General features: G+C 40.9%; 1 protein-coding gene across 1 annotated transcript in view; it reads right to left on the reverse strand.

Moving 5' to 3' along the window:
* Window positions 1–916: 916 nt before the first annotated feature.
* ube2r2 (ubiquitin-conjugating enzyme E2R 2) overlaps window positions 917–13,491 on the reverse strand; it is a 157,690-nt gene continuing 145,115 nt past the window's right edge. Inside the window, exon 5 of the mRNA XM_072572793.1 lies at window positions 917–3,366. Within this exon, the coding sequence (XP_072428894.1) occupies window positions 3,147–3,366 (220 nt within the window). The 3' untranslated portion in view covers window positions 917–3,146. The remainder of the gene's footprint in view (window positions 3,367–13,491) is intronic.

Genomic DNA, 13,491 nt, shown 5'->3' on the forward strand with positions numbered 1-13,491 from the left:
CCAAGGACATGCAAGTCCTTGGACTCCTCCATCGCCAGACCATGGCAACACGACAGTTGGAGGAAGAGCGCCTCATCTTCCACCTAGGAACCCAACCACAAGGGATGAACTCAGATTTCTCCAGTTTCCTCATTTCCCCTCCCTCCACCTTGTCTCAGTCCCAACCCTCGAACTGAGCACCACCTTCCTAACCTGCAATCTACTTCCTAACCTCTCCGCTCCCACCCTGGCCTATCACCCTCACCTTGACCTCCTTCCACCTATCGCATTTCCAACACCCCTCCCCCAAGTCCCTCCTCCCTACCTTTTATCTTAGCCTGCTTGGCACACTCTCCTCAGTCCTGAAGAAGGGCTCATGCCCGAAACCTCGATTCTTCTGCTCCTTGGATGCTGTCTGACCTGCTGTGCTTTTCCAGCACCACATTTTCAGCTCTGAACAGAGGATTAGCCATCCAAAAGACGACAAAAGATGAGGGCTATTTCCAGGATGACAATGTGCAGAGGAATCAGTGTTACAGCCATGATTATTTATATTTCATGACAATGGATGAGAAGTGTTAATGCACCATAACCGCTTGTGAATCACTGAGGACCTGAATATTATTTAAAATAAAGACTGCAAAAACACTAGCACAACACTAAATAAGCAGCAGGTACCAGGGAAGGCAACTGTAAGGTTAGCCTTTATTTCAAAGGGAATGGAGTATAGAATTAGACAAGTCTTGCTAAAATACATAAGTTCAAGGGTCATCCCTTGAGTTCCCCCAAAAGTTGAGAGAAAAGGCAGGAAAGTGAAGTTAAGGATGATCAGGCACCATCTCATCAACAAAGTGAACTTGATAGGCTGAATGGGCAATGTCAAAAAAATTGTTGGTGTTTTAAAAAATAAAAATGCAACACCTCGGACGCAATCATATCAGATATAGAATTTACTTTATAAAATGTAATATTGCTCTATTTTAAAACATTTAGGTTATAGTAATAGAAAGCATCTAGTTACAGAATACCAGGAAGTAGACATGAATTTGTGGAAAATGGCACTCCCAGTTTCTATAGTTCTAAATGCATTGACAATCATACAGTAATGGAAGCAGATTTCTTAAACAGCTAAAGCCAACAGAAGAAATGTGTTTATTGAAGAAAAAGAATTAAGTCCGAGTGTTCTCCCCCCCCACCCCTCCCAGTTAGAATTACAAACATTTATAGCATTCTTCAAGGGATAGGTACAAGCCTGCGGTCTAGAGCTGAACACAGCTACATGTTGGATGTTGCTCATCTATGCGTCGTATTTAGGAAAGTTAGGGATGAGAAGCTAATTATACAACATTTATTGTAGCTTTTAACTGTACCAAAGCACAGGAAAGCTGTAAGTATTGCAAAGACAACTTAAAAAAATACAAGGGATGCTCGAGCCAATTACCTTCACAGTGGATAAATGTTAGAAATAAGAGAAATAATCTACCATTGAAGTTAGCAATAATCCCCTACTACTTTTCAGTTCTATCCATCTAGAAATAAAACCTAATTGTGTTTTTTAATGGCTCTGCCAACTTGAGGCACCAGCTTCAGTGGTGGCCGATTTGTACACCTAGATCCTTTTACTTCTGTATAGCTGTTGGACTTGCATCTTCAAAATAGAGGACTTCCCTGTTCTTCCAACCTTTGTTATTTACCTATATTGAACATTAGTTTTCAACATTTTCTCATTCTGCAAGTTTATTAATATATATTGCTGAAAAGAGACGGATATTTTAACTTTTCCTTTTGCACTCATCAGGCTAAACACAAGAACATCAACCTCAAATGATCACAACCATTTATATTACTAGAGAAAAGAGAGCTGATTAGCCCAAGACAGAGCTTCTGTATCCCTTTTTGCAAACGTCATTTTCTACCAAGCAGTTTTTAAAAAAAATTGATTTACTCCTGTGTCTATGTTCAGAAATGTGCATTTTCCCTGCCCTATCCCACAAACAGTAATCTGTTCCACCATTCACTTAGATAATAGAGAATTTGACTTAATTTGCCCGCCTTCATTTTGTAGCCCTTAATATCCATGTCGAACAAAAATCTATCAATTTTAGTTGTTATTTTTATTTTTAACATTTCTGAATGGGAAACTATAACGTTACATTAAATGGCTAACTTGAAAAGTAATGAAAACCCTGCATATTTCATAACAAAACAAAATTTTATTCACATTTTATTAGTAGATGCAAAGACAAAGTAATTTATAGAGCAGGAGACAACAAAATACTTTTGATTCCTACAAGAAAAGAAAAATCGCAGAAGAAAAAAGAAAATCCAAGGAACTGCTGCTGTAAATACAGCTATTGTCTTATTTAGTGCACTGTACTGTTTTCCAATTCTCTATTTAATAAAGTTCTCAGATCTATTACTGTTGCTTTATATATCATGTAAACTTGGTTGTTAGGTGAAAAATCCAGCGACTGCAAAGAAAATAAATAAGCTAAGATCTAGCAAACATCAGCTATTAGGTGTGAACAATTTAAAATCAAATTAAGGGACTGCTTGACCAGAATTTATATAAAAAAAGAGAAATCTTGATTGAGCTCAGCTACTTCTACAATAAAAAAACTCAAATGGAAATTGCTGGAGAATGCAGTGTACTCGTGGGTTGTAAAAACTGCCAAAGGTAAATCTAGATAATAACATATTTACGAATCAAAAAGCAGTAGGCTACACACTCCCCAATATCCCCATCCCCCAAAAAGAATATTTCACCACATAGTTAAGAAAAAATATCAAGAGGTGCACACTATGTGACAGGAGCAGCTTAACCTTGGCAGTCCATTTTACTACTGAGTGCTACAGGTCTCCATATTTCCCCACTGAACACCCCCACCTCCCCCAACAAATTCAGGTGACTGGGCTTACACAGGCCTTCCATGGCAGGAAGAGTAAGAATCGGGCGTGAACGATTTTTTTTGAAGAGAATGAGCAGATCCAGTTACATTATATAGTGGGGTTATAGTCTAGTATAGAGGTTTCATAGACAGTCTGTGGAGTTAAGAGGTCCATTAAAAAGGAGCATTTCAAGACCTAAACAACAGGTTTCAGCAAGCGGCAAGTTCTGGGCTGGGCTGTTGCTAGGTTAGTGCTGCTCCCTTTCTGGCCTGTGTACGTCACGACTCCTCGTTTCCAGAGTCCTCATCATCGTAGCAATCAGCGTCTTCTCCTTCCTCCTCCTCTTCATCTATATCGTCATCATATAAATCATCATAAAGCAAGTCTGAACTGTTGTCACTGGAAGGCACTTTGGTCTTAATACAATATTCAGCCAGTGTGGTTGGAACCTTCACACCATCCTTTTCAGCTTCAGCCTTGGTTGAAAGCACTTGTTTTCTAATAAGAAAAATAAGGTAACAATAAATAATTGCCCTGTGCACAAATTTCCATTTTGATCTGGAGAACAGAAATGACCTCACCAATTAGGAACCACAATTCATGATCACCATACGTCCAATTCATTTCTTAACAATTGCTTAAAATCGTCAGTAGCCCACCGTGGCATATTATTAAGACAATAAAAAGAAGCATAAAATGAAAGCAAAGTATTGTCGATGATGGAGATGAAGCTTAAAAGTTCCCTCAAATTAACATAAAATTGGGAGTTTTACCAGAAAGAAATAGCTGCTTAAGAAGTGGAAATATTGAAAGTGACTCCGGAGATATGGGCCATTCCTTACCAGCTCCTACCGACAAAAAGTTAAAAAAATTCTCCAATGCTAACAATCTCACATCAGTCGGCACTTTGCACGATCTCAGTATGTATGACCATCAAATCAAATCAAAATTCAGGTTTGAGATGGAAAGTGGCAAGTAACATTTACCCCACACAAATGCCAGGGAATGATCTTCTCCAGGAAGACAGTCTAACCACTGCTCCTTTACATTCACTGAGGTTACTGTCACTGAATCCCCACTATCAACATCCTGGGGTTACCACTGATCAGAAACAGAACTGGATTAACAATATACATAATGCAACAAGAACAGGTTAGAATTTGTTTTCTTTATTCATTCACAGGATGAGGGCTCGCTGGCTAGGCAGCATTTTTTGCCTATCCCCAATTGCCCAGAGGGTAGTTAAGAGTCAACCACATTGCTGTGTGTCTGAAATCACATGTAAGCCAGACAGGGTAAAGACAGTAGTTTTCTTCCCTAAAGGACAATACTGAATCACATGAGTTTACATTAGCTGGCTCTCTGGATCAATAGTCCAGCGATAATACCTGTAGGCCATCACCTCCCTACTTGCATAAGTACTTCACCTCCTGACTCCCAAAGCCTGTCTATCATCTACAAGACATAAGTCAGGAGTGTGATGGAATACTCCCACTTGCCTGGATGAGTTCAGTTCCAACAACCCTCAAGAACCACCATCCAGGAGAAACCAGCCTGCTTGAACATAGAACATAGAACAATACAGCACAGAACAGGCCCTTCGGCCCACGATGTTGTGCCGAACTTCTATCCTAGATTAAGCACCCATCCATGTACCTATCCAAATGCCGCTTAAAGGTCGCCAATGAATCTGACTCTACCACGGGCAGCGCATTCCATGCCCCCACCACTCTCTGGGTGAAGAAACCACCCCTGACATCTCCCCTATACCTTCCACCGTTCACCTTAAATTTATGTCCCCTTGTAACACTCTGTTGTACCCGGGGAAAAAGTTTCTGACTGTCTACTCTATCTATTCCTCTGATCATCTTATAAACCTCTATCAAGTCACCCCTCATCCTTCGCCGTTCCAACGAGAAAAGGCCGAGAACTCTCAACCTATCCTCGTACGACCTACTCTCCATTCCAGGCAACATCCTGGTAAATCTTCTCTGCACCCTCTCCAAAGCTTCCACATCTTTCCTAAAGTGAGGCGACCAGAACTGCACACAGTACTCCAAATGTGGCCGAACCAAAGTCCTGTACAGCTGCAACATCACCTCACGACTCTTGAATTCAATCCCTCTGCTAATGAACGATAATACTCCATAGGCCTTCTTACAAACTCTATCCACCTGAGTGGCAACCTTCAAAGATCTATGTACATAGACCCCAAGATCCCTCTGTTCCTCCACCTGACCAAGAACCCTACCATTAACCCTGTATTCCGCATTCTTATTTGTTCTTCCAAAATGGACAACTTCACACTTGGCAGGGTTGAACTCCATCTGCCACTCCTCAGCCCAGCTCTGCATCATATCTAAGTCCCTCTGCAGCCGACAACAGCCCTCCTCACTGTCCACAACTCCACCTATCTTTGTATCATCTGCAAATTTACTGACCCACCCTTCGACTCCCTCATCTAAGTCATTAATAAAAATTACAAACAGCAGAGGACCCAGAACTGATCCCTGCGGAACTCCACTTGTAACTGGACTCCATGCTGAATATTTACCATCTACTACCACTCTCTGACTTCGACCGGTTAGCCAGTTTTCTATCCAATTGGCCAAATTTCCCTCTATCCCATGCCTCCTGACTTTCCGCATAAGCCTACCATGGGGAACCTTATCAAATGCCTTACTAAAATCCATGTACACTACATCCACTGCTCTACCCTCATCCACATGCTTGGTCACCTCCTCGAAGAATTCAATAAGACTTGTAAGGCAAGACCTACCCTTCACAAATCCGTGCTGGCTGTCCCTAATCAAGCAGTGCCGTTCCAGATACTCGTAAATCCTATCCCTCAGTACCCTTTCCATTACTTTGCCTACCACAGAAGTAAGACTAACTGGCCTGTAATTCCCGGGGTTATCCCTATTCCCTTTTTTGAACAGGGGCACAACATTCGCTACTCTCCAGTCCCCTGGTACCATCCCCGTTGCCAGTGAAGACGAGAAGATCATTGCCAACGGTACTGCAATTTCCTCTCTTGCTTCCCACATAATCCTAGGATATATCCCGTCAGGCCCGGGGGACTTGTCTATTCTCAAGTTGTTCAAAATGTCCAACACATCTTCCTTCCTAACAGATATCTCTTCTAGCTTATCAGTCCGTTTCACACTCTCCTCTTCAACAATACAGTCCCTCTCGTTCGTAAATACTGAAGAGAAGTACTTGTTCAAGACCTCTCCTATCTCTTCCGACTCAATACACAGTCTCCCACCACTGTCCTTGATCGGACCTACCCTCGTTCTCGTCATTCTCAGGTTTCTCACATACGCATAGAATGCCTTGGGGTTATCCTTGATCCTATCCGCCAGGGATTTTTCATGCCCTCTCTTAGCTCTCCTAATCCCTTTCTTCAGGTCCCTTCTGGCTATCCTGTATCCCTCCACTGCTCTGTCTGAACCTTGTTTCCTCAACCTTATGTAAGCCTCCTTCTTCCTCTTTACTAGACATTCAACCTCCCTCGTCAACCAAGGCTCCCTCACACGACCATTTCTTTCCTGCCTGATCGGTACATACATATCAAGGACACGTCGTATCTGCTCCTTGAAAAAGTCCCACATTTCCACCACATCCTTCCCTGACAGCCTATGCTCCCAACGTATGTGACTGGCGCCACATCCATTACCCCACCATCAATGGGGAAGCAATGGCCTGGTGGTATCACTGGACTGTTAATACAGGCACCCTTGCAATGTTCTGGGGACCAAAGTTTGAATGCCAATATGGCAGTTGGTGGAATTTGAATTCAATAGAAAAATCTGGAATTAATAGTTTAATGATCATGATCCATTGCTAATTGTTGGAAAAAGCTCATCTGGTTCATTAATATCCTTTAGGGAAGGAGACTGCCATCCTTACCTGGTCTGGCTGACATGTGACTCCAGACCCATAGCAATGTGGTTGACTCTTAACTGCATCTGAGCAGTTAGGGATGGGCAATAAATGCTGGCCTTGCCAGCGATGTCCTTGTCCCATGAATGTATTTTTAAAATGTGCATTAACAGTAGTGGGATCTGATGCAGAGGTTTTCCTAAGATAGAAATTTTCTAAGGCCATAACTACACTATTTAAAAAGATGATGGCAGCAGATGAATACAACCTACAGATTCTCTCCAAGGTACACACCATTATGAATTGCAAATATATTACCGTTTCTTCTTGAAATCTCTCATTAGTTGTAGCTTTGCAGACACACCTATACTAAATAGAGTGTAGCAGTTCAATATCACTTTCTCTGACGGAATTTATAAAGAACATATGCTGCCCACCATACTTGTTGCCTTCATTGGTGAGACCAAACTGGATGGTTGCTTTGTCTAACACTTGTCCTTTAAAAGCTCCAACATTTCAGTTCTTGCCATTTCAATATTGTAGTTTGCTCTCACACCAATATTTCTGTCCTAGACATATGGAAGTGCTCCAGTGAAATCAACACAAGTTGGAGGAACAATATCTAATTCTCAACTTAGGCACTTCATAGTTTGAACTCAAAATTAAAGACTGTGAACTCTGCCCTCTATTTAGACAGCATCTTGTTTCCATGGATTCTCAGTAAACCTGACCTATTTTCTGTTATCAATATTTACCATTAAAAACTATCTACATCTCTTTAGTACAAAGTGCATTCCCTTTACCCTATAGTGTCTTAATCATCTCTTCCATTTGCTACTTCTCACCCTTTTTTCTACAGCATAAAACACATTTTTACAGGCTCCTTTAGAACCGAAGAGTTGTCATTTTGGAATCAAACATTAATGCAGTTTCTCTTTCCACAGATTCTCCAGCAATCTGTTTTTATTTCAGATCTCCAACATGCAAAGAATTTTACTTTCGGAAGGATATCAGGTCTGTCATGAAAAGGCTGGAGAAAGATTATTTTAATGCAACAAGACACGTTGTAAGTGTCAGCATCCTGTTCATGCCGGTCCTGTACAAAATGGGCCAAGCCATCTCCATTTATAGATAAGTGAGTAATCCAATAAAAAAACATACTTTTCCAACTGACTGCACTTTCTGAAAGTTCATAGAATCCCTAGTGTGCAAGCAGGCCAGTTGGCCTGAGTCCATACCGACCCAGACCTACCTCTACCCCTGTAACCCTGCTTTTCCCATGGTTAATCCACCTAGCCTGCATATCCTTAGACATTGCGGCACAATTTAGCATGGCTAATCCACCTAACCTGCACATCTCTAGACTGTGGGAGGAAACCGGAACACCCGGGGGAGGGGGGGAACCCACACAGACAGGGAGAATGTGCAAACTCCCCATAGACAGTTGCTTGAGGCTGGAAATGAACCTGGGTCCTTGGAGCTGTGAGGCTGCACTGAGCCACTGTGCTTGCACAATTTGTTCTTGAAATTCAGAAATAACCATCAATTTGTTTCTTGTTTACTGGTATTGAAGGTTTTCAATTTTTGCCAGCTTTAAACTGGGAATTGCAGAAGTGACACTTAATTACATTTGTACCAGGGGGTAATGTGTAGCACTGGTTTATGATGCCTACTTGACATTTTCAGCTAGTTTAAACAAAAAGCTGTCTCTACCGGCTACCTTTTGGTCACTAAGTTGATCTCGGAGGAGCAGCAGCACCTTTGGTAGGAAGTGTCATTCAGGTGATTTATATAAAATTAGAGTTCAAACAGAATCAGATGTTGTACAAAACTTTACATCCTTGGTAACTGCAAATTTTTAATAACACTTAATCTGCAAATCTTTAAAAAAGTACCCTAATAGTTAACAGAATACAAGATCGTCTTTATTTTTCAAGTAATGTTCGTACTTAAACAGCAAGGCTAACAGAAAAGGTCACGTTTTAAGTATAAAACCTAGCACAGCCAGAAGCTATGCCAAGGTGGGTAAAGCAGACAGCACAGTGACACAGATGTCCTTTCAGCAACTTTTGCAGAGGCTTCTCTCCTCTACTGGGACATGACTTCTTGTCTTCTATTCCCACCTCCTCCAACAAGTGTGTCAGGATCTTGTGTACTTTATGGTTGCATTGTCACTAAGATTGAAACAATCCAAATTAGCTGCCTCGGTTGCCTCCCTGCCTGAATCACCCAATCAAGATTCCGTAGGCTCTCTGGCTGCCTGAGCCTAAACCCACATCTTTCGCTGGTTTATCCTTTATCTCTGCTTAAAATTCTTATCCTTGTACTCAAATCTTTCCAGGGCCTTGCCTCTCTGTACCTCTATCACCACTGCCAGCTAGAAAATATATCTTCACATGTCTAATTCAATCCTTCAATATCTCCAATCTTAGTCATTTCCCCATCGGTGACCTCACTTTTATATGCCTAATGCCCAAGCTTGGGAATTCCCTCAAGCTTCTCCATCTCTAAATTTGCTTTCTCATTTAAGGCACTCTTTAAAATCAACTTTTTGATCAGCTGCTGTAACAGTTCCTATGGACTCAGTGTCATATGTATTTTAAATTGCCTCGGTAAAACACCTTGAGATGGTTATTATGTTAATATAAATACAACTGGTTGTTTTTGTTGCATTGTGGGTTTTTTGGCCATAAGATCCACTCACCTGCTCCCTTCAACCTCATTCCCAATGAATGGTATTTATGATTTTTATTAGGACTAATAGCTCTTTCTCCTTAAATGTCTGCTCTGACAGTTCATAGCAAATTCGCAAATGACATTATATGTGACAATGATAAAGGCCAACTATATTTCTTTTTCCATTCCTGACTTGTCTATATTCCTGTTTGACTACAGCATTCTAATCCAATGCCTCTCCATAAACTTCCAGTTCTCACCTGGTTCATATTCACAGAAGTAGGAGTAGACCATTCAGCCCATAAGCCTCTCCATATTCAATAAGGTCATGGCCAATATGATTGTAACTTCCAATCCAGATTACTGCCAATGCCTGAATCTTTCAAGCCCTTGCTTATCAAAAAACGATCCAACTCTGCCTTAAAAATATTTAAGAACTCTGTTCCCACCATAATGTCAGAAGAGCATTCCAAAGACACACTACTTTCAGTGAAACATTTCACTTCATCTGCTTTAAACAGGCAACCCCTGATTTTTAAACAGAGACATCTAGTTCTAGGCACAGAAAAGGGCACAGTTCTGGTCACAATATTATAGGAAGGATGTGATTGCATTAGAGAGAACGCAGAAGAGACTTACCAGGGCTAGAGAGAGACTGGACAGGCTGTGGCTGTTTTCATTAGAGCAGAGAGGGCTGGCTGGCAGGATGGGGTCAGGAGTTGAGAATCTGACTGAGTTACACAAAGTTCTGAGGGGCTTGGGAAGGTACATGGGGCAAATGTGTCCCTTTAGTAGAGGGGTCAATAAGCAGGGGCACAGTTTTCAGGTAATGAGCAGGAGGTTCAGACAGAATTTGAGAAAAATCATTTTCATGGAGTGATGTGGGTCTCTAGAACTCACTGCCTGAAAGGATGGTAGAGTCAGTAATCCTCAAGATTTTTAAGAACTATTTAGATGAGAACTTGAAATCCTATAGCACGCGAGGCCTCAGGCCAAGTGCTAGAAAATGCAATTAGAATAGATGGATGTTTGATGACCAGTGCAGACATGGGCCAAAGAGCCTCTTTCTGTATTGTAAGAACTTTGCCTCCAGATTCACCCATAAGAGGAAACATCCTCTCCACATCTACTCTGACAAGGTCCCTTCAGGATTGTATGTTTCGATTAAGTTGTCTCTTACTGTATAAACTGCAGTGGATATACACCTAGTCTGTGAAACCTTTCCTCAAGTCATCCTGGCTATTCCAGGTATTAGTGCAGTAAATCATCACCACCACCTTCTCAAGGGCAACTATTGACAGACTACAAATGCTGGCCAGACAATAATAATCATGACCCACAAGTGAATAAAAATTTGTCTGAAACTTTTCCGCAGTTACATCCATCCTGCGGGGGGGGGGGGGGGGGGGGGGGGGGGGAGGACCTTGCAGACTCGAAGTTGCCGCGGGGGAGGTGAGGCCCTCGTAGAATGGAGGTGAGTTTTGAAGCCAGGCATCATCTGGAGACTTGGGCCAGTGCAGTATAGAGGCTAGGTGCTGGCACAGACTTTGAATTCTTATGCTGAACTTCTATTATTTACTATTTTTTCAATTTTGTACCAAATACTTAACTCTCTACCTGTACTTATCCTGAACCTAGGATGGCCCCATAAGCGGCAACTTTTCACTGCACTCATTTGAGTGCACATGACAATAAAAGGGAATTCTAATTTGCTGCATTTTTATTCTTCTTGCCAAAATGGATAGTTTGACATTTTCCCACATTGTATATTTGTCACATCTTTGTCTACTCGCTTAATCAATATCTTTTTGAAACTGTCACAACTTACTTTGCTACCTGCATTTGTGGTTGCCAGCAAATCTAGCTACCATACATGTCCTTTCATCTAAATCATTTATATAAACTGTAAAGATCTGAGATCCTAGCACCGTCTGGCACACCAATCAATACATCTTGCCAACTGAAAACGACTCCTCTTCCCTACTCTCTGCATCCCATTAACCAGTTAATCTTCTATCCATGTCAATATACTACTGTGTATGGTGAGCCTTTATTTTCCTCAATAACCTTTGATGTGGCACCTTATCAAGTGTCTCATTGAAACCAAGTATAGCACACCCACCTTAGAAACAGCATGTGTTATGTCCGCAAGGAACTCAAATAGATTAGTCAAATATGATTTTCCTTTGACAAACTACACTGACTTGGTTGACAAGCCATATTGACTAGGTAGGCCATATTGACTGTGACCTCTGCCTGATTTCCTTAGACTTATTCAGTGTCCTGCTATGGCTTTTTTAATAATAGTTTCTAACATTTTCCCAATGACAGATGCTAAGCCAATTAGTCTGTATTTCCTTGCCTTCTCTCTTTGAAGAAATTTTAATAATTTGAAAACCAACAATGAAGTCCATCAGAATCTGGTCACTTGTCAGCCCACAGCTCAACAATTTACTCAGTAAAGTTACTCTCTAATGATTGTGATCATTCAGAGTACCTTGGAGTTCCATTTCTGCCTTATCATTGCTACTGAGAGGTTACTTGTATCCTCTACAATGAAGATTGAAGCAAGATACACGTTCAATGTAGAGTATATAGAGCATGTCTAATATAGCCTGCTGCGTGGTCAGATACAGAGCATGCAATTCTAAGAAGCTAAACTGAGTTTTTATAAACAGAAAATTACCTTCGCCCATCTAATTTTACCTGCTGATCTGCAGATTAAAATCTCCCATAATTATTTCTGTGCCTTTCTGATAAAGTCTCTAGTTCTTCCTTTGTGCCCCACTCTGAGTTTCCATTAGGAAGTCAGTACACCATTCCCACAAGTGACTTCTACCCTGAATCATTTCTACCTAAACTGGCTTTCTGATTCCAGGTCATTCATCGCTAGTACCATCATTAATTGACAAAGCCTGGTTTATTCCCCCGTTTCCACTTATTCCAAAATGTTCTGTTTCCTTCAAGATTCATATTATTCTGCAGTCAAATCTCTGCAATGGCTACCGGATCATAATAATTCAACTTCACATGCATATTCTGTTCACTTCTGTTTTTAATGCTATGTGTATTCAGATACAGAACCTTTACTTTGGTAGATCATCTGCTAGTTGATTCTTCGATTCATACTCACTTTCTTTCTTGGACATAGTCGGTTTATCATTTCCTCCATCAATAACTTTGACCTTTGACTATATTTATTTATTTATTTATCTCATTGCCCAGTTATTATGGACCAGCTCAAACCCCCTCAAAATATATTAAGATGGGCTAGATCCCAACTTTTTGTTATTTTTAATGGCAAGTGTAAGCATTATGTTTCAGATGCAATTCTATTGGTCAAATTATCATGCTTGAAACAAAACACCCTTTATTCTTACCCTATAGTTAAATACAAATAAAAGAAAGAATTGGAATAACCTAACTAGATTGGAAAGCTTAACAGAATAATAGATTATTTCACTACTAAACAGCGACGGTCCCAACATAGTAACATCCCACAAATACATCCTTTGCAAAGGGAAATTCAGTAAAATAGATTGTCGCACATGCAACGTTAGTACAAGGGGGGAAAGAACAAGCAAAAACTGAGAGAAAGAGATCAAGCGTTTGCTGTCGCAGGGAGAGATGTACAGCAGCTTCCAAACGCCAACAGCTACTGAAAGTTAAAAATCCTAGTTCTGTGGGACCTTGACCCCAACCCTTCATGCTGCTGCTATTTTAGAATTAAGGTTATTGTTACATGTACTCATAAGTAAAGCGAAAAGTTCACAAGTTACCACTTACGGTACCATCTTCGGTACAAAGGTAGCTAGGTACAGAAACTACTACTGCTCCAACTTTTAAAAGCTAGCTACATTAATGGGCTCAGAGCAGACAACCCTTCTCCAAGTTTATAACACTTGTGTTGGAAAAGAGACATGGCAGAACATATCCTTCTTAACAGCACATCTCGTAACGCAATATTTAATCCCTTGTCCCTCTATTCGGTTGAAGTCCTCTCTATTTCCCTAGTTATAGCATTGGCTAGAACTAGACCCAACAATGCTCAAGTGGAGCCTG

This window comes from Chiloscyllium punctatum, chromosome 1, assembly GCF_047496795.1.
Source record: "Chiloscyllium punctatum isolate Juve2018m chromosome 1, sChiPun1.3, whole genome shotgun sequence".
Classification (NCBI taxonomy): domain Eukaryota; kingdom Metazoa; phylum Chordata; class Chondrichthyes; order Orectolobiformes; family Hemiscylliidae; genus Chiloscyllium; species Chiloscyllium punctatum.